This window comes from Ceratotherium simum, chromosome 33 (genome assembly GCF_057802395.1).
Source record: "Ceratotherium simum simum isolate JZ-2026a chromosome 33, ASM5780239v1, whole genome shotgun sequence".
NCBI lineage: Eukaryota > Metazoa > Chordata > Mammalia > Perissodactyla > Rhinocerotidae > Ceratotherium > Ceratotherium simum.
Window position 1 is genome coordinate 26899527 of NC_141932.1, and position 20831 is coordinate 26920357.

The 20831-nt window shown below is 58.2% G+C and overlaps 2 protein-coding genes across 8 annotated transcripts; both read left to right on the plus strand.

The window, feature by feature from the left end:
• Positions 1-1898: 1898 nt before the first annotated feature.
• KIRREL2 (kirre like nephrin family adhesion molecule 2) lies at positions 1899-9069 on the plus strand. 2 transcript variants are annotated; one of them, XM_087422255.1, is made up of 16 exons: positions 1899-2149; positions 2368-2517; positions 3080-3229; positions 3389-3549; positions 3941-4091; positions 4362-4467; positions 4594-4742; positions 5054-5181; positions 5273-5405; positions 5702-5802; positions 5956-6175; positions 6671-6781; positions 7055-7152; positions 7469-7534; positions 8106-8144; positions 8414-9069. In XM_087422255.1, exons 1-16 carry the CDS (start codon positions 2101-2103, stop codon positions 8483-8485), a joined length of 1884 nt encoding a protein of 627 aa, XP_087278381.1. In that variant the 5' UTR covers positions 1899-2100; the 3' UTR covers positions 8486-9069. The 2 variants fall into 2 exon arrangements, with proteins under 2 accessions (XP_087278381.1, XP_014650286.1); XM_014794800.2 differs by having other exon boundaries at positions 1979-2149; positions 6671-6775; positions 8106-9069.
• Positions 9070-10167: 1098 nt separating this feature from the next.
• Positions 10168-19186, plus strand: APLP1 (amyloid beta precursor like protein 1). 6 transcript variants are annotated; one of them, XM_087422159.1, is made up of 17 exons: positions 10168-10344; positions 11248-11391; positions 12189-12321; positions 12533-12645; positions 12875-13008; positions 13122-13306; positions 13713-13900; positions 14256-14330; positions 15212-15370; positions 15447-15575; positions 16526-16625; positions 17405-17512; positions 17759-17785; positions 17975-18045; positions 18284-18346; positions 18478-18621; positions 18736-19186. In XM_087422159.1, the coding sequence occupies exons 1-17, from the start codon at positions 10198-10200 to the stop codon at positions 18832-18834; spliced, it is 2019 nt and encodes a 672-aa protein (XP_087278285.1). In that variant the 5' UTR covers positions 10168-10197; the 3' UTR covers positions 18835-19186. The 6 variants fall into 6 exon arrangements, with proteins under 6 accessions (XP_087278285.1, XP_087278289.1, XP_087278286.1 ...); XM_087422163.1 differs by having other exon boundaries at positions 18582-18621; XM_087422160.1 differs by having other exon boundaries at positions 17762-17785.
• Positions 19187-20831: the final 1645 nt, after the last annotated feature.

Consider the following 20831-nt stretch of genomic DNA (forward strand, 5'->3'; position numbering starts at 1 on the left):
TTATCTCCTGCAGGAATTGGAACTGCTCGCTTTCTCTCTCTCTCCCCCCTCAACCCCCCATCTGGTCCTCCTCCAGGAACAAGATGAGGCGTCTGGCCTGAGCCCCCACAGCTCCATCCTTGATGCTCCCTTTAGTCTTTCTCCTTCCCTCCCATTATTGACTCCTTGCTCTCCTCCCACATTCCCTCTCCCGCTGCCCCCACACCTCCTGAGGAATGGGCTGGATGCAGAGCTGGAGGTTCTGTCGTAGGGGCCCTCACCAGATGGTGTCCCCCGAGGCCAGGGCGTAGAGCTGTCAGCTGCTGGGATCTTTAATTAGCACAAACCTTCCACCCTCTACCTTGGCTGTTTTCATCCTCTGGATGCTCCTGGGACTTCAGGCTCCATGTCTGTGGCTCCAGAGAGCCAGGAAGGGGAAGCGATGTCAGGTGTCTGGAAAAATAGCCTAACTACCTGACTTCCTCCCCAAGATTCAGGAGTCCTGGCCCCAAGCTCATCATCCTATTTCAAAATCCAGGCACTGAATCCCCAAAACAGAAAGCAGGAGTTCAGGACCACAATCCTAGAAGTCTGGGCCCCCAGGACCCATCCCTAGCAGACTCAGGAGTCCAGGCCTGCAGCCCCTTCTCCCTGAAGACCCAGGAGTTCAGGCCTCCAACCCTACCCCCCATATACACAGGACTTAGGGCAGATGTTCACTGTCTGCTGATTTTCAAATCCTCCCGGGCCTGTGTGGGGGTGGGAGAGAGACTGGTGGTTAAATCCACCCAACTCTAAGACTTAAGACCAGATTTTCTGACCCCCTGTCTTCCTCTCCCAATTGCACCCTGCTACAGGCAGGGGACCTAGTCGAGTCCCCGGCTCGTCAGAAACTCGGAATTCAGGCCATTAGCTTCTCAGTCAAGAGAGGTCTAAACCCCAGTCTAGAATCCTGGGAGTCCAGGCCCCTGCCATTTAGGGACGCAAGAATCTGAGCTCAGGAATGACGGAGACCCTGAGTGTGCACCCCCAGTCCCTACAGGCTCAGGGAGGTCAGACCCAGGGTCCCAGGCCCCCAGTTCCCGCTCAGTGGGCTCGGGGTCCCGCCCACCCGCCCGGCCAGCTGCGCAGCGCACCGGCCGGCCTGCAGCGTGGGAACGCCCCAGCTGGGCGGCAGCAGCCGTCAGGACAAGCTGCACGGTTCCCAGCCTCCGCGCCTGCCCCCAGCCCGGCACCGCGCCGCCCAGCCGTCGCCCGGCAACCGCGGCCGAGTGGGGCGAGGGGCTGAGCCCGGACTACAGGGTCTTGCGAAAGGAGGGGCTGGGGGCCTGGATTCCTGGATCCTAGGACGTGCTTTAGTTTGCAGCGGTAACAAGGCAGGCAGAGGGATATTTTGAGGAGGGGTTTGGGGGCGGGGAGAGCTGAACGCCCCCTCTTCTCGGGGGTCCCAGCTGCCCCCCAAGCCCCCTGGTGCCCTCTTCCTGACCCGCAGGCCCAGGGGAGCCCCAGGCTCCGCCTCCCCAGCGCGCGGAAACTAGCGAGGCCCCAGGAGCTCCCATTTATAGCTCCGTTTCCACTCAGCGCTGTCCCTCCAGGCCCGGGGCTGAGCAAGTTTCTTCCACTCCCTGCCCTCCCTCCTCCTCACCCCCTGGCCCCCCCAACCCCGGCAGGATGCAGGTGTCCAACCCAGCCGGGACCCCCTCCTTCGACCCAGGTGTTCCGGCTCCCAGACCCCAGTTGGGCTGGGGCGCCGGCACGCCGGGGGCACCCCGCCCTGCATGCCCCCATTCATCCGCGCCGCGGCCGCGGGAGCTTCTCAATGGGAAGAGGGCGGGTCTCCCGGGGCGGGGCGGGCCGGGGCGGGGCGAGCGGGACCCGGCCCTCCCGGGGTCTCTCCCAGACCCGGCGCGCGGGACTGGCCGGCGCTTCAGCGCCTCAGAGCCTGGGGCGGAGCTGACTTGGGAAACTTCAGGCCACAGACAGGGTGCCTCTAGCCTGGGGCGAAGAGTCGGGCGCGAAGGGGGCTCAAGGCCGAGAGGTGGGAGGTGTGCTGCCAAGGAAGGAGTTGGCAGGGAAGCCAGTGCAAAAAGTCCGCTGCATCTTGGGGGCCATATACTCAGGATGCTGGTTCCCGCCCTCCTCCTCTTTTTCTGCCTCAGAGGGCGTGCAGGTACCGCACGGGGCCGGGGGTGGGGGGCGAGTAAATATGGGGGAGGATTGTTTCCAGCTGCCGCTCTACTGGGGTGCATGGCGCTGAGGGAGGAGAACTCTGGGAGCCTGGGCTTCCGGGTCTGAGGGAAGAGGGGGCTGGGGACCAGACTCCCGGGTCCTGAATGAGGGATCTCGTGAATGTGCTAAGCTCAGCTGTGCTGCCCCCCATTCTCCTAGGCGGGTCACCCCACTTCCTGCAACAGCCGAACGACCTGGTGGTACTGCTGGGGGACGAGGCCCGGCTGCCCTGTGCCCTGGGCGCATACTGGGGGCTGGTTCAGTGGACTAAGGATGGGCTGGCTCTAGGGGGCGAAAGGGACCTGCCAGGTGAGGCTGTTCTCGACTCAGGGAGGGGCTGGCTCCAGCGGGAGGGTGCTGGGCTTGGGCTGTAACTGAAGTTTCTATTTTGACGTTTTCAAGTTTGGGAAATTAATGGGCTCAGGTAAACATTTGGGAGTCCTGAATTTTTAGCTGCTTCTTCTGAGGTTGTCCCACAGGGTTTGGGGATTTTCATTTTTATTGGTAAATAAATAAATGCAGAAAAAGCGCGTAAAACATAAATGGAAGATTTGCCAAATAATTATAGACACCCATGTAACCACTACCCAGGTCCACTGCCAGCCCGCCTTATTCCTTTCCCCTACCATAGCCCACTCCCTCCTCACTCCAGAGGTAGCATCTAATCTGACTTTTATGGCAATTGTTTTCTTGCTTTTTTCTGAATTTATCCTCCCCAAGTTTGCAGTGACTCTGGATTGGGAGAGAGTTAGTGTCTTTCTGGCCCAGAAGATACTTTTGGCAGTGTCTTTCTGGGGTGGGACGTCTGGGGATGGAGGCCTGGGGCCAGGAGCTCAGAACCGTGGTGTGATTCCCTCTTCCCTGACTCCAGGATGGTCCCGGTACTGGATATCAGGGAATGAGGCCAATGGCCAGCACGACCTCCACATTAAGCCCGTGGAGCTAGAGGATCAAGCATCATATGAATGTCAGGCTACACAAGCAGGCCTCCGCTCTCGACCAGCCCGACTGCACGTGCTGGGTGAGGACCTGGCCCACTCATCTCCGGGGAGCCCGGGGGGACAGTGGGTGCTGGCTGGGAGTATCAGAGTCCAGGGAACGCAGAAAGCGGTCGGTTAGAGCTGGGAAGATCAGAGTCTGTGGGCCTAGGATCCAGCTCTGACCCCAGATCCACCCATAGTGCCCCCAGAAGCCCCCCAGGTGCTGGGCGGCCCCTCGGTGTCTCTGATTGCTGGCGTTCCTGTGAATCTGACTTGTCGAAGCCGTGGGGATGCCCGCCCCACCCCTGAGCTGCTGTGGTTCCGAGATGGGATCCAGCTGGATAGGACCACCTTCCACCAGGTCAGGTCCAAGTCCCTGTGACAGCCCTTGCCCATTCAGGGAAATTTGGGGGTCCACTCACAACAGGCTCATCCAGAGGAGAAAAGGGCATGGGAGGACAGGGGTTCAAGGGTTGGGACTCTTGGTATGTGATTAGGGTGAGGACTCTAGGGTCAGACTACTTGGGTTCAAATCCTGGCTCAACTACTCGCTAGTTGATTGATCTTGAGTAAATAACTTCTCTGTCCCTCAGCTTCCTTATCTGTACAGTGGGGATAATAGTAGTATGCACCTCACAGGGTAATTGAGAGTATTAAATAAAGTAATCCTTATAAATGCCTAGAAGAGTGCCTGCTGCATAGTAAGCACTATATAAGGGGTAGATGAAATCATTATTATTGATAACCTCCAGACCCTGCTGAAGGAAGGGACCACTGGGTCAGTGGAGAGCATCTTATCCTTGACTCCGTCCAATCATGATGATGGAGCCACCTTGGTCTGCCGGGCCCGCAGCCAGGCCCTGCCCGCGGGAAAGGACACGGCTATCACGCTGAGCCTGCAGTGTGAGTGCAGTGGACACTGGGCCCTAAGCCTGAAGTCCTTGGGGAAAGAGGAGGTTGGAGCCTGGACTCCAGGGTATGAGGAAGGGAGGGCTGGGGACCTGCGGTCCCTGGGGGATTTGGGAGGTGGAGGCCTGGACTCCTAGCTCAACGGGAAGAGGGGACTGGAGACCCAGACTTTTGGGGTGGAGGGGCTGGGAATTGGACTTCTAGGTCATCAGTGAAGGTGTTCCAGGTCCTCTCCCACTGCTGACCGCTGACCCACCTCCACAGACCCCCCAGTGGTGACTCTGTCTGCAGAACCACAGACTGTGCAGGAGGGAGAGAAGGTCACTTTCCTATGCCAGGCCACGGCCCAACCTCCTGTCACAGGCTATAGGTGAGAACAAAGATCACCTCTCCCCAGCCGGGAGCACGGGCTTGGGGAGGGCTGGGGCTGGGACGGAGTAGGTGTGCCTACTCCCTACTAGCAGGGACGACACTAACAGCTCCACCTCCTCCACAGGTGGGCAAAGGGCGGCTCCCCGGTGCTCGGGGCCCGCGGGCCAATGTTGGAGGTCGTGGCGGACGCCTCGTTCCTGACTGCGCCGGTGTCCTGCGAGGTCAGCAACGCCGTGGGTAGCGCCAACCGCAGCACCGCGCTGGACGTGCAGTGTGAGCCGTGGCGGGGCCGTGGGTGTGGCCAAAACCGGGAGCTCAAATGGGCCAGGGGCTAGAGTGGGGCGTGGCTGGGACGGGCTGTGGGCGGAGGTGGGGTCAGAATAGGACGTAGGCAGGGTTTGTCGGTGCCGGGTCAGCGCCTAAGTGGAGTAGGGGCGGGGCGAGGGCGGAGCCGGGTGTGTGAGCCGAGTTGTGGACCTGGGGTCTATACTTAGGCCCTTGAGGTTGTCGTTTCTGAGTGTCTGATCCCGAGCCAGAAGTTTCCTCTCTCCCCGGTCATGTGACCCCTTCTCTCTGTCCTCCAGTCGGGCCGATTCTGCAGGCAAAGCCGGAGCCCATCTCCGTAGACGTGGGGGAAGACGCCTCCTTCAGCTGTGCCTGGCGCGGGAACCCGCTCCCACGGGTAACCTGGACCCGCCGCGGGGGCGCGCAGGTGAGGCCCGATCTGGGGCTTGTGCCGGTGGCTGGCGGGGAACGGGGCTTCCTCCCAAGGTCTTGCCCCTGACGCCTCTTCCATATCCCAGGTGCTGGGCTTCGGGCCCACTCTGCGTCTTCCGTCGGTGGGGCCCGAGGATGCGGGCGACTACGTGTGCAGGGCTGAGCCGGGGCTCTCGGGCCTGGGGGGAGGCGCTGCGGAGGCTAGGCTGACTGTGAACGGTGAGAAAGCGATGCTTCCTGGAGGATGGGGCAGGTACTGGGATAGGGCACGGGCAGCGGGGGCGCGGCCTAAAGCGGCGGGCGTGGCCTTGGGAGGAGGAGTTTTATAGAGGGCGGGGCCTGGGCATAGGGGCGGGCCCTAGCGAAAGAGCCTCCGAGGGGTTCTGAGTTTGTTGAGGAGCGTGGCCTAGTTGGGTGTGATTGGTGGAAAGCGCCCAGGCCTGGCCCCGCCTCATTGGGAACGGGCTATGGGGGGCGGGGCCTCTCCTCTGATTGGTCCACAATCTCCAACCCAGCTCCCCCGATAGTGACCGCCCTGCACTCTGCGCCCGCTTTCCTGAGGGGCCCCGCCCGCCTTCAGTGTCTAGTCTTCGCCTCCCCCGCCCCAGATGCCGTGGTAAGGAAATGTCCCTGCTCCCATGATCCAGCCAGCCGTGATCCCTGACCTCCCAGCCGGACCCCTAAAATTACTGTGACTACCTCTGACCTTCCCGACACCCTGCCCGCGCTCCCTACTCTCCTCCGTGACCTCCCTCTTTTGTGCCCCCAGGTCTGGTCTTGGGATGAGGGCTTCCTGGCGGCGGGGTCGCGGGGTCGGTTCCTGGTGGAGACGTTCCCAGCTCCAGAAGGCAGCGGGGGACAGGGTCCAGGTCTGATCTCTGTGCTACACATTTCGGGAACCCAGGAGTCCGACTTCAGCCGGGGCTTCAACTGCAGTGCCCGCAACCGGTTGGGCGAGGGAGGCACCCGGGTCAGCCTGGGCCGTCGAGGTGAGACCCTGGGCCTGAGGACCCCAAATCTGAGGATCCCAAACCCCAAAAGCTCTGCAATCCCCAAACCCACGAGTTCCAAATGCAGAGACCCCCCCCCAAACTTTGGGAGCCTCAAAAGTATGAAGTCCCCTGAATCCTGAGACCCCCCAAAACAATAAATTCTCTCAAATATGGAATCCTGAACTGAGAGACCCCTCACACTTAGGCACCCAAAGACCGGAACTTCCAAAAAGAGGGAATTGCAAAGGAAAAAAAAAACCCTTAAACTCAAAGGTTCCCAAAAGCCAGGGAGTTTAAACTTTTGGAACCCCAAATTCATGAGCCCTTAAATCCAGGGACTTTAAATGTAGGGGACTACAAACCTTGGGAATCCCCAAAGTTGGTGACCTTTTGAACCCAGAGAACCCCAACCCAAGCCCTGAGCCCCTGTTCCCCAGTTCCTCTGTAGTCTTCTGCTCAGCCTCCTCAGCATGTCCTCTCTTCTCCCTGTAGACTTGCTGCCCACTGTGCAGATCATCGCTGGAGTGGCCGCTGTAGCCATGACGCTCCTTATGGTCATCACTGGGGTGGCCCTCTGCTGCTGGCACCACAGCAAGGGTCAGTGCCCGAGATCCACCCCAGCCCCTCCCATGACACATATTCACTGTCCACTGTATGACTGGGCCTTGGGACCTGGCCCCAGTGCCACCTCTCTAGCCCTCCAGGGGCTTGGCTCACCTTCAGGCCCTGGTTCCTCCCTCAAGCCCTAGCTCCGTCTCCTCAGGTCACACTCCTTGCCCTCCCAACCCAGGGTTCTCATTGCTTCCCAGCTTCCCAACCCAAACTGTAACCCTGCCCCGTCGCTTACCTCTGCCACCCGCCTGTCTCTGGCCTCAGCCTCTTTCTCCAAGCAAAAGAACTTGGTGCAAATCCCAGGCGGCAGCGATGGCTCCAGTTCAAGGGGCGCCGAGGAGACAGGCAGCAGCGAGCACCGGGTAGGATGCCAGGGACAGACATGACTGTGCCTCTAGACCCAAATAGTAACCCAGTGCCAGCCGGGCCCCCAAACTCAAATAGGATGCTAGTCCCAGCAGTGACCCAAATGTCCCCCAAATCCAAATATGCCCCAACCCAATTATTCCCCAGACCCTGTATGTCCCCAGGGCCCTTTGTTGTCCTCAATCCAAATCCCAGCTTCCAGGTGCTCTTGGTGCCTCCTGCCTGGCCTCCCGTCCAGTTGAGGGTCCTTGGGTCTGGCACTGGGGCAGGAGGGTCCTCTGACCACTCCTTCTCATGAAGAACCCTCCCCAGGCCCCCATCGTGCACACGGACCACAGTGACCTGGTTCTGGATGAGGAGGGGTCTCTGGGGACCAAGGTGAGCATTGGGAGGGGAGGGGCTCCCTTCACTGTGCCTCCAACTCTCTCCCCGCTTATGTTCCAGAACTGGGACCTCGCTCCCTCCACCCCCTTCCTCCTGCCTCCTGGACCATCTCACTCGCCTCCACGGCCTCAGTTTGCATATCTGCTGACTGTTGCCCACATAGTTGTCCCAGCCTTAGCCTCTATCTTGAGGTAGTGGTAGACGTCCCCAGCAGCAGTGCAGGGCCTGACCGCAGGGCAGATGCATGAATGAATGTCTTGGTCTCAGTCTCTCTCTTGTTCCCCCTGCATCTCCTTCCACACCGCCACCCCTCAGCAGGCCTATGTCCCTCTGTCTCTGCCTTCCTCTGCCCATCTTCTTCTGTCCCTTTGTCTCTCGTCACTATTTTTCTGTCTCACTTTGTCTTTCTACTAGTCTATTTGTCTGTCTCTCTGTCTCTGGGTCTCCGCCTGCTCCTGCTTCTGTCTTTTTGTCTCTCTCTAGGTCTGGCTCTATTTCAGAGTGTCTCCATCAGTGACCCTCACCCCCTATCCCCTCACATACCAAGCCCCATTTGTCCCCTCAGGACCCAACCAATGGTTACTACAAGGTCCGAGGAGTCAGTGTGAGCCTGAGTCTTGGTGAAGCCCCTGGAGGAGGCCTCTTCCTGCCGCCCCCCTCTCCCCTTGGACCTCCGGGGACCCCTACCTTCTATGACTTCAACCCACACCTGGGCATGGTCCCTCCCTGCAGACTGTATAGAGCCCGGGCAGGTTATCTCACCACACCCCATCCACGAGCTTTTACCAGCTACATCAAACCCACATCCTTTGGACCCCCAGATCTGGCCCCCGGGACTCCCCCCTTCCCGTATACTGCCTTCCCCACACCCAGCCACCCACGTCTGCAGACTCATGTGTGACATCTCTCCAATTGAAGAGTCCTGAGATCTTCAACTTGCCATAATGGATTGTCCCAATTTCTAAGAACCAGAACAATCTGGTGACCTTACTCCTCTGAAATTGAACATTGAGAGGAGGGAAAGACTGTTCCAACTGTCTGGGTCATTGATGTAGTCAGCTCAGCCAAAGGGAACACCTCAAGTGGGAGCAAGATGGCCACTATGCCCACCTCTTCCCTGTGGAAAAGAGATTCGAGATGGCAAATGGGCCCTTTGCAGAGGGATGGAGACAGGGGGTGATGGGAGTTAGGGGCAGGGATGGAAGTTGTTTCCAGATACTGAAAGTAGGTATCTCAAGATAACCACCTTCATTGAGAAGAAAGGTAACATAGGGCAGATTAAGATGGAAGCCGGGCCAGGCCCTGTGCTGAGGGGCACTTTGCTTGGCCAATGGAAGTGCAGCCAAGATGGCTCTCCACTCCCTGGGACCCCAAGATGGCCACCATCTTGACTTCTTCCACCTTCCTTAAAGGCCGTTGAAGAATTGGACCTGGAAGAAAGGAGTGAGGATAGGGTGAGAACTGTCACTGGAGGCGGAGAAGGGGAATCTGGGGGTGAGAATATTTATGTTTAATAAAAAAAGTCGAGAAGTGAATGTGTCTGCGGGATTCTCCTGGCAGTTATTACCCTCCATCAAGGAAGCAGTCCGGCAAACCTGCCCCAAGGCCCTTCCTCCACTCTAGGCTATGAAGTGGCTGTCAGAGCAAAATCATGAACCACCCCGGCTCCTCGCTACCCATTTAGTGCTCCAGGCTCTTTTATTACATGTCTACACAAAGAGATGCACAAACATGACAGAGCTGCCCTACTTGGCTTGGGGAAGACAGAATTCAGTACCATCATTTGAGGAGACTAGGCAGTGAACCCTGAGGGGAGGCAGGGAGGAAGAGGCCAGGGGGTGGGAAAATAGCAATGCCCTGGTCCTTAGAGCAAGGATAGGGATCCAGACCCTTTCCTGAGGTGCCGGGTACCTGACTCAGGTCATCCTTAAAGAAAGGACCTGGGGGCTTCGGCTCATGGGTCCTAGAGCTAGGAATTAAAGGTCCAGACACCTGGGACCTTTGGGAAGCAGAGCAGAAGGGCTGGACTCCTGGGTCTTAGGGAGAAAGGGCTGGGGGCTTTGTCTCCGGTCCTGGGAGAGAAGATGCCTGGGGCCCAGACTCCTGGATCTGAGGGAGAAGGGGACTGAGTCTCAACTTCTGTGCTCTTGACTGGGGAAAATTGGGAGGCCTGTATTGCTGGGACCTCAAGAGAGGAATTGCGGGGGTCGGGGGGGGGGGGGGGGGGGAATCGTCTCCAATGCTGGCGTGCCTGGAAGAGGAGGAAGCTGATTTGTGAGTGTCTGGGTCCAAGGGAGGAGAAAGCTAGGGGGTGAGGGTCCTGAGGGAGGACTCAAAATCCACAAGGCGGTGCCCATGACCCAGACTCCTCGCTAGGCCCTTGCTTGGGCTGGGACGCCTGGCATCTTAAGGGGGCGGGGACCTGGCGCGGACTCCCACCCGGGGTTCCAGAGCGCTCCACTCTGCGCAGAGCTGCCACTCTATTGTCCTGGCCAGGAAGGCGGAGCCGGGGCGGGGCGGGGCTGGCGGCGCCGGCGCAGCCCGGGGGCGGCGGGAGGAGGCGGCGGCGGCGGCGGCGGCGCTGGGAGCTCCTGTCACCGCTGGGGCCGGGCGGGCCGGGCGGGAGCGCAGGGACGTGAGGGCGCGAGGGCCGGGACATGGGGCCCGCCAGCCCCGCCACGCGCGGTCTGAGCCGCCGCCGCGGCCCGCCGCCGCTGCCGCTGTTGCTGCCACTATCGCTGCTGCTTCTGCGCGCGCAGCTCGCCGTCGGGAGCCTGGCCGGTGGGAGCCCCGGCGCGGCCGAGGTGAGACCCGGCCGGGTCCTGGGGGATGGGGGAAGGGGCGGGACCGGGCCTCTGGACCCCGGCGCGGACATGTCCAGGGCAGAAAAAGCAATCTTCCCAGCCAGGTGGCCGGCCCCCAGGCGCGCCTAATGGCAATCGGCATTCACGAACCCAGGAGCCCAGGCCCCAGCTCCCCCATCATCTGTCGCCCCAGCCCCCTCCCGTCCCCAGCATAGGAGCTGGCTTTTCCAGAGCCCCTGGTCCCAGAAGTCCAGCCCCCTCAGACGACCCTCTCGACCTAGGTGACTCAGCCCCACCCCTTCCCAGCTGAACATAGGACCCACCAGGCAGCAAGGCACCTGGATCCAAGAATATGGGCCCCTTGCATTCTCTGGACCCATTCGAGGGCCCCCACAGCCTCCCAGGACCCAGGAGTCTAGGCCTCCAGCCACGGCCCCCTGACCCAGGATGTAGCTCTCCAGCCCTCAAGGACTGGTGTCCAGGCCTGCAGGGCCCTGAAGGCAGACCTTGTAGTCTTTGCACCCCAGAATGGGAGCCTGAGCTAGGGATGGAGGGAGGAGGGGTCAGAACGCCTGGGTTCTGGCTTCCTCCCCCGCGGTTCAGGTTTAACCCCTTCGGGCTCCAGTGCGGCTGCGCCGGGGTTGGGGCGGAGCCTGTTTCCGTGGCAACCAGGCCGCGAGAATCCCGGGGGACCGGGTTGCCATAGCAACAGGAGAGCTGGGGCGCCCCCGCCCTGTGGGAGCTGTTTCCCCAGGAACGGTCCCTCTACGGAGGCGGGTGCGCGGTGCTTGGGTGGTGCAGGGGGCTGGTGCTGGGGGTCTGGACTGCTGGGGCCTAGGCAGCAAAAGTCCCACATGCCAGCGTCCCCCGAGCCCTCACTGGCCCCTCCGCCCTCACCCCCAGGCCCCGGGGTCGGCCCAGGTGGCTGGACTATGCGGGCGCCTAACACTTCACCGGGACCTGCGCACCGGCCGCTGGGAACCAGACCCACAGCGCTCGCGACGCTGTCTCCGGGACCCGCAACGCGTGCTGGAGTACTGCAGACAGGTGGGCGGGACCTACTGGGAGGGGCGTGGTCGGCGGCACAGCGGGTCCAAGATGGGGCGGGGTCGCCCATAAGAAGCTAGATGTGCAAAAGGCATGGTCCGGGGATATGAGGGATCTAAGAAGGCATGGGAAGCTAGGAGGCGTGGCCAACAAAGAGGCGAAGGGAGGATAGGGCAGGACCTGTTTTTGAGAAACTAGGTCAGGAAAGGAGAACTGTGCAAAGACCAGCTAAAGAAAGTATCCATCCAGTGAAGAGACGGAGTTTAGCGATAAGTGGTGGGCTCCTTAAAGAGTAGGGAGTAGGTGGGCATGGCCCTTTGGCCGGGCTAAGACAAAAAGACCTATGGACCAGCAAGATAGGGAAAGGGGTGGAGCCCAATGAGAGTGGAAAGCGAGGAGGCGTGGCTATGAAAAGTCAAGGCTAATACAGAGAAGGGACAGTTACTGAGAGGCCAAACAGAAAAAAAGGCGAGGCTTAAAGGAGGGTGGAACCTCTGGGGAGATGAACCTGATTGGGGAAGGGGGCAGAGGTGACAAGAGGAGAGGTGGGCTTAGAGGAGGGGCCTTTGTAACGAAACTGACAGGCAAAGGGGCAGGGCCTAAGGATAGCGGGGCTTTTAAGAGAGAGCTACTAGGGGGCGTGGCCAATGGGCACGCAGGGGCTTAGATATCTATGACAGATTCTATGGAGAAGCAGGACCTAGGGAGGAGAGGTCCTTATGAGCCTTGAAAAGGGACACGGCCAGTGGAGAGGCCCGGCTGGCAGTGGGTTGATCGCCCCCATCCGGTCCCCCCAGATGTACCCGGAGCTGCAGATTGCACGTGTGGAACAGGCGACGCAGGCCATTCCCATGGAGCGCTGGTGCGGGGGTGCCCGGGGTGGCCGCTGTGTCCACCCCCACCACCAGGTTGTGCCTTTCCGCTGCCTGCGTGAGTCACAGGCGGGGGAGGGGAACCAAGGTGGGGGGCTCCAAAGGGCAAGGTTCTGGGCCCCGGTCTTGGGCCCACATTAGGAAGCTGGATGCATGGGTCCGGAGTGGGGCAGAGAAGCCTCTGAGGATAAGACTATCTAGATTCTGAAGGGGGTGGGGCTAGTGGCTGTGGGCGGGTCTCTCACTCTCAAGTGCCCACCATTCCCCAGCGGGTGAATTCGTGAGCGAGGCCCTGCTGGTACCGGAAGGCTGCCAGTTCTTGCACCAGGAGCGCATGGACCAGTGCGAGAGTTCAACCCGGAGGCATCAGGAGGCACAGGAGGTCAGGACCCTGGCCCATCCATCCCCACTCCCCAGAACCCGGAGTCCAGTCCCCTAGTACCCTCCTCCTCCAGAACCCAAGAGTCTGGGCCTCTAGGCCCCTCTTCCCACAGAGACAGAACCAGTAATCTAGGCTCCCAGCCCCATCAGCCCCCAAGACCCAGGCATCCAGGCCCCCTCCACCCTCTCCTACCCCACAATCCTGGCATCTGGGCCCACTCTTCCCACAGGCCTGCAGCTCCCAGGGCCTCATCCTGCATGGCTCGGGCATGCTTTTGCCCTGTGGTGCAGATCGGTTCCGAGGTGTGGAGTATGTGTGCTGCCCCCCTCCAGTGACCCCCAACCCGTCTGGGACAGCAGTTGGGTGAGTGGGAGGGAACCCTCCATGGCCATCCCAAGGCTCCTGAGGCAGGAGATGGAAGCCTGGGGACCTGGGCCCAGGTTCTTACTGCCTCAGATCTTTTCCTGCTCCCTCAGTGATCCCTCCACCCGGTCCTGGCCCCCAGGGGGCAAAGTAGAGGGGTTTGAGGACAAGGAAGAGGAGGAATCCTTTCTACAGCCAGTAGACGATTACTTTGTGGAGCCCCCACGGGCTGAAGAGGAAGAAGAGGAGGAAAGAGTCCTACCCTCGAGCTCCCATGCCCCTCCCGGGGTCAGCAAAGGTGAGGCAGTCTCTGAACCCCTTGGGCCCCTCCACCCTGGAGGGAGAATGATCTGAGGGAGCCTTGCTTGGTGTATGGGCATCTTTGGGAGGGGCCTGTGGGGGAGAGGACCGAATGGGGGCAATGGAAGAGATGGGAGTAGGTTTGGGTAACGTAGAGGTGGAAGGGCTGGCCTGTGAAGAATGCAAAGGGTGAGAGTGGTTTGGGGGTACCTGGAAGTGGAGGAACCATTTGGTAGGTCCTGAGGATTATTTTGGGAAAGCTTAGAGGATGATGTAATGGATTGCTAAGCTTTACAAGAACTGGCCCAGTCCGGAACCACATCTCCCATGATGTCAGGCAGCAGCTGTGGCTAAAATGGACCCAGGATGGTCTCCAGTGTGCTCTAGGAAATGTAGTTCTCCAGGTAAGAAGGGTGACCTGGAGATGGGCTTCAGGCTGATGCCGATTCCTGGCCTCGCAGTGACTCCCACCCCAAGGCCCACAGATGGTGTGGACGTGTACTTTGGCATGCCTGGAGAGATCAGCGAGCATGAGGGATTCCTGCGGGCTAAAATGGACCTGGAGGAGCGTAGGATGCGCCAGATTAATGAGGTGATGATACTGGGGACCCCAGAATCCCCCACCACAGAGAGCTCCCTAAATACCAGGAAACTCCTCAGGGACACCTTGAGACCACATCCAAAGGCTCCCCAGGCCCCCATCAACCCCTGGCCCTCAACACCACCCCTGAGATGACCTTGACTGAAGTAGAATCCCATTGCGATGCCACCAAATGCTATGGAAACTCTGGCCCACTTTAAATTCCTTCTGAGTCTTCCCTCTTGGGAACCCAAGAGCCAGTGGGACTTAAGGGATCTGGAGCCTCCAAAGTCCTGAAGAGGGACTGGGGGACTCAGTGGGTGCAGCAAGGTGGATTCTAGGACCCTGAAGCTCCTCTTGCCCCCAGGTAATGCGTGAATGGGCCATGGCGGACAACCAGTCCAAGAACCTGCCTAAAGCTGACAGGCAGGCCCTGAATGAGGTAGGACAACCCCCAGCGGATCCCATTCATGCCTGTCCACTGCCTGGGGCACACCTGATCTCAGCCTGGCTCAGGTCTTGTCCTCCCTCATCCAGTTCCACCCCTTCCTACTTATATCAGCCTCTCCTGGCCCCACTCCTACATTTGGCTCTGCCCCTCTTGGCCTAGTCTGACCTGACATTGTCTTCTCCTCAGATTGGCCACATTTTGCCCTGTCTTAACTTGATCCTTACCTCTGAGGGCTGGCTCTGGAGTCCTCTCCCAGCTGGGCCCCCTGCAGATACAGCCAGGTCCTTCTCAGCCTGTCTTTGATTCATTCACACCCTGTTAGGCCCCGCCCATGACTCTGGTCCTGCCCCTCTACTCTCCCTTTTACTCAGTCCCTCCTTGGTAGGCCCAGCCTCATGACTGGTTCCCATCTCTCTCACCCTCACCTTGGAGCAGCCCTTCCCCCTGAGGCCCCGCTCAGGTTGGCCCCATTCCAACTCTTGCTCCCACCCCTCTCAGACTCATTTCTGCACAGCCCATCTCCAGTGGGCCCTGCCCAGACCTTGAGGCCTGCCTTTCCTGTAATACTTAGTCCCTTTCACCTTAACACGGGCCAGCTCTGTTCCTACATTGTTCCCACCCAATACAGTTTCTGCCGTCAGCTGGGCCCCCAGTAAGCCTAGTCCTGTCCCCACTCTGCCTGGCGCTGCAGCCCCACCCCTTCCAGTCAGTCTCCTGTGATCTAGTCCCACCTCCAGGTTGACTCTGCCCACGCCTAGACCCTCTGCTCCCCCACCACCACTTGGCCCCGTAGCCCTCTTTCCAGACTGCCTTTGAGCCAGGCTTTCCCCCATCTTCACCTCTCCTGACCTTGTGCCCACCCCCACCGCCAGCACTTCCAGTCCATTCTGCAGACCCTGGAGGAGCAGGTGTCTGGAGAGCGACAGCGCCTGGTGGAGACCCACGCCACCCGAGTCATCGCCCTTATCAACGACCAGCGCCGGGCTGCCTTGGAAGGTTTCCTGGCGGCGCTGCAGGGGGATCCGCCTCAGGTGTGGGAGCCGTGGGGGCAGAGGGTTGGTGGGGGAGGGCTGGGGCGGGCCTGGGCAACCTTCATCCCTTCCACAGCCAGAGCGTGTCCTGCTGGCCCTGCGGCGCTACCTGCGTGCAGAGCAGAAGGAGCAAAGGCACACGCTGCGGCACTACCAGCACGTGGCCGCTGTGGATCCCGAGAAGGCCCAGCAGATGCGCTTCCAGGTGCTCGGATTCTTCCAGCTCCCAAATACCCTGCTGTCCTCAGACTCTTCTCTTGTCCCTCAGACCCTCTTTCTGTCTCTTGGACCTACTTCCTATCCCTGGAGGCCCCCTTCTGTGCCTTGAGACCCTTTCCAGTCCCTTGGATCCCCACTTCCTAATCCTGGAACACTGCCCCCCCACACCTTTGACCCCCCCTTTTGTCCCTTGGATTCCTACTTCCTGTCCTGTGACTCCACTTCCTGTCCCTTGAATTCCTACTTCCTGTCCCTTGACCCCACTTCCTGTCCCCTGGATTCCTATTTCCTCTCCCAGAATCCCCCTCCTGTGCCTTGAACCCTGTTCCTGTCCCTCAACTCTCCTTTCTCCCTAACCCCGCTTATTTTGCCTGGAACCCCTGTTCTGTGCCTTCAGATCCTACTTCCTGTTTCTTGGATGTTCTCTTCCTGTCCGTGAATACTCCATTCTATGCTCTTAAACTCCAAGCTTCACCCTTGAACCACATCATTTCTATATGACCCTGCAATCCCACTTCCTTTTCTGGACCCCCCTCAAACTTCACTTTGTATTCCTCAGACCCTACTTTCTGCCCCTCCTAGCCACTTAGCTCCACTTCCTATCTTCTATGCCATATTCCTTGTGTCCTATACTTACCTGGTCTCCTATGCCCCACTTTTCCTAGTGACTGCTCCTTTTCCTTCTACCTTACTTCCTTTCTCAAGCCCCTCACTTCCTGTCTTCTGTACATCTTTTCCTTTTCTTTGTATTCTGCTTCTCCTCCTCCAGTTTCCTTCCTCCTGTGGCCCAATTTCTGGCCCTTGTACCTTACTTCCTGTTCATTGTATGTGCTACTTTTCCTTGGACCCTATTGACCTTCCTCCTTCACCTGCCTCAGTTTCCCCATCTCTAGCCTACACTGCCCAGTTCATCCTGCATACTCACCCCCCCCACAGGTGCAGACCCACCTTCAAGTAATCGAGGAAAGGATGAATCAGAGCCTGGGGCTGCTTGACCAGAAGCCCCACCTGGCTCAGGAGCTGCGGCCCCAGATCCGTGAGTGCCTGTGACCCCTGGTCCCCATTCCAGATCTCTAAGGAAAGATCCTGACCCCCAACCTTTCACTCCCCACCACCAGTTCAGTCATCTATTCCTGTGTAACAAACCCTGGAACTTAGTGACTTAAATCAACCATTTTCTTTGCTCATGATTGTGCCGTCTGGTCTGGGTTCTGCTGGGTGCTTCTCCTGCTGGTCTTGCCAGCGCTCGAGCGTGTAGCCACATTTGGCTAGCAGATCAGCTTGGGGCTGGGACTTTGGCACAAACGGGACTCTCTCCCTCTCCATGTAGGCTTGGGACCTCTCTTCTCTGGAGCCCCTCCACATGGTCTCTCCAGCAGGGTAGCTGGACTTCCTACGTGGTGGTTTGGGCTCCCCATAGTACAAAAGTGGAAGCCACCAGCTCTTCTTGAGGCTTGGGCCCACATTCTATTGGTTAAAGCAAGTCACAACCAAGTCCAGATTCAAGGGGAAGGCGCCACACAAGAGCATGAATACCAGAAAGCATGACCTACCACAGCCTCCAGATCTATTGTGACTTCCTACTGGATGTCCCACACCTAAGCTGAATTCTCCTGCTCTTTAAGGAGGCCATTCTCTTGAAATTTCAACCTCCATCCTCCTGCCAGGGGTGCCTCCGTCCAGCTCCTCTTTCCCCAGATCACACTGTGGCTGCCTCCACTCACTCAACTGTTAGGTGCCATCCACTCAGCCAGTTTTGTTTTGTGGGGTCCCTGTGCTCACGACCTCAACCACCTTTCTGCATGTTCCCCTCAGAGGAACTCCTCCACTCTGAACACCTGGGTCCTAATGAATTGGAAGCCCCCGCCCCGGGGGGCAGCAGTGAGGACAAGGCGGGGCTGCAGCCTCTGGACCCCAAGGATGGTGAGTTAACCCAAATGTAGATAACCCCAGACTTGGGGGACAGGCCCCCAACCTCGATTCTAATCCCCTAAAGTCTAGAGGTGTCTTAGCCACCACAGTGAGCGGGAGAGGATGGGAAGGTTGTGGAGGCCACTGTAGGATCCTCGATCCTCCTTTCTTGGCCCCTGGGAGGGTGTCTCCCCCTTTTCTTCGATGATGCCCTCCTCTCCTCACTGTTCCACCTGCCTTGCCTCCTCTGGCTGCCAGCAGACACTCCCATGGCCCTTCCAAAAGGTGAGTATCTCACAGCGTAGACCCCAGCCACCAAATCCCATTGAGTCCCTGAACCTGGAATGGAAAAGGGTCCATGTGTTGGGAACCCAGACCTCCTGGGGTGGAGTCCGGCGCCCCTTGTGACCCTGTCCTCAGGTGAGGGTAGCACCACTCTGGACTCTCAGGAATGAGATAGGACTTGGGGGCTAGGGTCCACAGAACAAGATGCTGCATCCCCTGGGAAAGAGAAGATGTCCCCCCTGGAGCAGTATGAGCGAAAGGTAAGTTAGTCAGACCTGTGGGCACCTGAGGGAGGACGGGAGAGGGGCCTGGACTCCTGGGTCGGAAGGAGGAGTGTGCTAGGGGTTTGGATTCCTTGGCCTGAGGGAAGAAGGGGCTGAGGACATGGACTTCAGGGTCCTGGGGAAGAAGAGGGCTGGGGGATGCCCTCTTGGGGCCCAGGGGAGGGGGAGGCTGGGGCCCAGACTCCTGGGTCCCTGACACCTCCTGCTCCCCCAGGTGAATGCGTCTGTTCCAAGGGGTTTTCCTTTTCACTCATCGGAGATTCAGAGAGATGAGCTGGTAAGAGGAGGAATATTCTGGGTACCTAGCGGGAGAGGTCAGAGGTCAGTGGCTAGGCTGTGACTCCCAAAGCCGCACAGGGCCCTGGTGAGCCTCAAAGATGACCTCTGCCCCGTCTCCTCTCCCTGCAGGCACCAGCCGGGACAGGCGTGTCCCGAGAGGCCGTGTCGGGTCTGCTAATCATGGGAGCGGGTGGGGGCTCCCTGATCATCCTCTCCATGCTGCTCTTGCGCAGGAAGAAGCCCTATGGGGCTATCAGCCATGGAGTGGTGGAGGTGAGAGACACAAAGACATGGAATGGGGAGGAGCTCCAGAGCCCGGGCATGGAGGCGCTGTGAGATCTGCGGTCAGGTCCCTGTGGCCCACTATCTCCCGCCGCCTCACTGCAGGTGGACCCCACGCTGACCCTGGCGGAGCAGCAGCTGCGTGAACTGCAGCGTCACGGCTATGAGAACCCCACCTACCGCTTCCTGGAGGAACGACCCTGAACCAGCCCCTTCACCCCCTCGGCTCAGCCCAGACCTCCCCTCTTCCTGGAGCCCCAGAATGCCAACTCCCAGCCTGGGGGAGGGGTCTTAAAAAAGTCCACTTCACACCCTTTGTGAGGGGGCTGGAAATTCTTATTTCTCCTTTCCAGTTCCAAATTCCATCCCTAAGAAATCCCTGGGTATTCCCAGCCACCTCCCCGCTTGGGACCTCCTCACCTTAATTTATTTTGTAAGTTAATTTATTGTTCCTTAAAGTGACCACCAGCTTGGTGCCAGTGTCTGTTGTTCCCTGGAATTCATCCTCCCACGTGTCCCCACTCACATCCCAATAAAGTCCTCTTCCCCACCAGGCCATCCTGCGTCTCTGTGGGGAAAATCAGTGTGTCATCATAGCTCTGGACGCTGCTGTGCCTCCTTGTGCAGGCCTCCTTCGCCTCTTTAAACTGTAGGAGGGATCTTTAAATCTGGGCGGGGCCTGTGGGGGGGCCGCCCAGAGGCCTTGGATAGGCTCTCACGCCCACCTAGGAGCTTTCCGTGGTGCTGAACGGGCCTGGACTTCTAGGCCTCTAATCTGCTGGGTCCCAGGGTGGACTCGGAGGAGACTGGGCTCTGGCAAGTTTCCCCTGCCTTCTTCTTGCCTTCACACACAATCACACACAGCATCCACCCCCAACCTGCAACCCCAATAAGAGACTGGGAATCTTTTTTTTTTTTTTTAAGTAGTGTTATTTATTTATTTATTTTTGAGGTAACATTGGTTTATAACATTATATAAATTTCAAGTGTACATCATTATATTTCGATTTCTGTGTAGATTATATCATGTTCACCACCCAAAGACTAATTACAGTCTATCACCATACACATATGTGAACCACCCCTTTCACTCTCCACCCTCCCCCCTTCCTCTCCAGTAACCGCCAATCTAATCTCTATATCTACGTGTTTGTTGTTGTTGTTGTCTTTATCTTCTATTTATGAGTGAGATCATCTGGTATTTGACTTTCTCCGTCTGACTTATTTCGCTTAGCATAATATCCTCAAGGTCCATCCATGTTGTTGCAAATGGCAAGATTTCATCCTTTTTTATGGCTGAGTAGTATTCCATTGTGTATATATACCACATCTTCTTTATCTATTTGTCCCTTGATGGGCACTTAGGTTGTTTCCAAGTCTTGGCTATTGTGAATAATGCTGCAATGAACATAGGGGTGCATGTATCTTTACGCATTCATGTTTTCATGTTCTTTGGATAAATACCCAGCAGTGGAATAGCTGGATCATACGGTAGTTCTAGTCTTAAGTTTTTGAGGAATCTCCATGCTGTTTTCCATAGTGGCTGCACCAGTTTGCACTCCCACCAGCAGTGAATGAGTGTTCCCTTTTCTCCACATCCTCTCCAACACTTGTTATTTCTTGAGACTGGGAGTCTTGAACCGCTCTTCCCATTCCCAAGTCCTCATCCCTTCTTGGGGAGGCGATAGGAATCCCCCTTGGCATGGAAATTCCACTCAAGTGTTCCAGCAAGTGTTACGTGGTGTTTGAAAGTGCCTATTGGAATTTACACCCTCACGCGTCTCATTTTGTGACATGTTGGAGTTATCCCTCTACATGCTGTTACCTGTCCCATGAGGGTTGTTACGAGGATTAAAAGGATTAATATTTGTGAAGATGTTAGAACTGTGCCTGCTACTTTGCAAGTATTATTTGTTGAGTAAATTTTAAAATGATATGGCAGGGCCGGCCCCGTGGCTTAGCGGTTAAGTGCGCGCGCTCCGCTGCTGGCGGCCCAGGTTCGGATCCCCGGGCACGCACCGAGGCACCGCTTCTCCTGCCATGCTGAGGTCGCGTCCCACATACAGCAACTAGAAGGATGTGCAACTATGACATACAACTATCTACTGGGGCTTTGGGGGGAAAATAAATAAATAAAATCTTTAGGAAAAAAAATGATATGGCAGCAAACACTCATATGGCACTCACCCTGTGCCAGGCAC

Bases quoted from the DNA above. Each gene is read 5' to 3' on its own strand.
- KIRREL2 (XM_014794800.2), top strand. From the start codon at position 2,101: ATGCTGGTTCCCGCCCTCCTCCTCTTTTTCTGCCTCAGAGGGCGTGCA. The intron at 7,153-7,468 runs GTAGGATGCCAG...AACCCTCCCCAG, and splicing joins CAGGCAGCAGCGAGCACCGG to GCCCCCATCGTGCACACGGA. The intron at 7,535-8,105 runs GTGAGCATTGGG...TTGTCCCCTCAG, and splicing joins AGGGGTCTCTGGGGACCAAG to GACCCAACCAATGGTTACTA.
- APLP1 (XM_087422159.1), top strand. From the start codon at position 10,198: ATGGGGCCCGCCAGCCCCGCCACGCGCGGTCTGAGCCGCCGCCGCGGC. The intron at 10,345-11,247 runs GTGAGACCCGGC...CCTCACCCCCAG, and splicing joins GGAGCCCCGGCGCGGCCGAG to GCCCCGGGGTCGGCCCAGGT. The intron at 16,626-17,404 runs GTGAGTGCCTGT...TGTTCCCCTCAG, and splicing joins GGAGCTGCGGCCCCAGATCC to AGGAACTCCTCCACTCTGAA.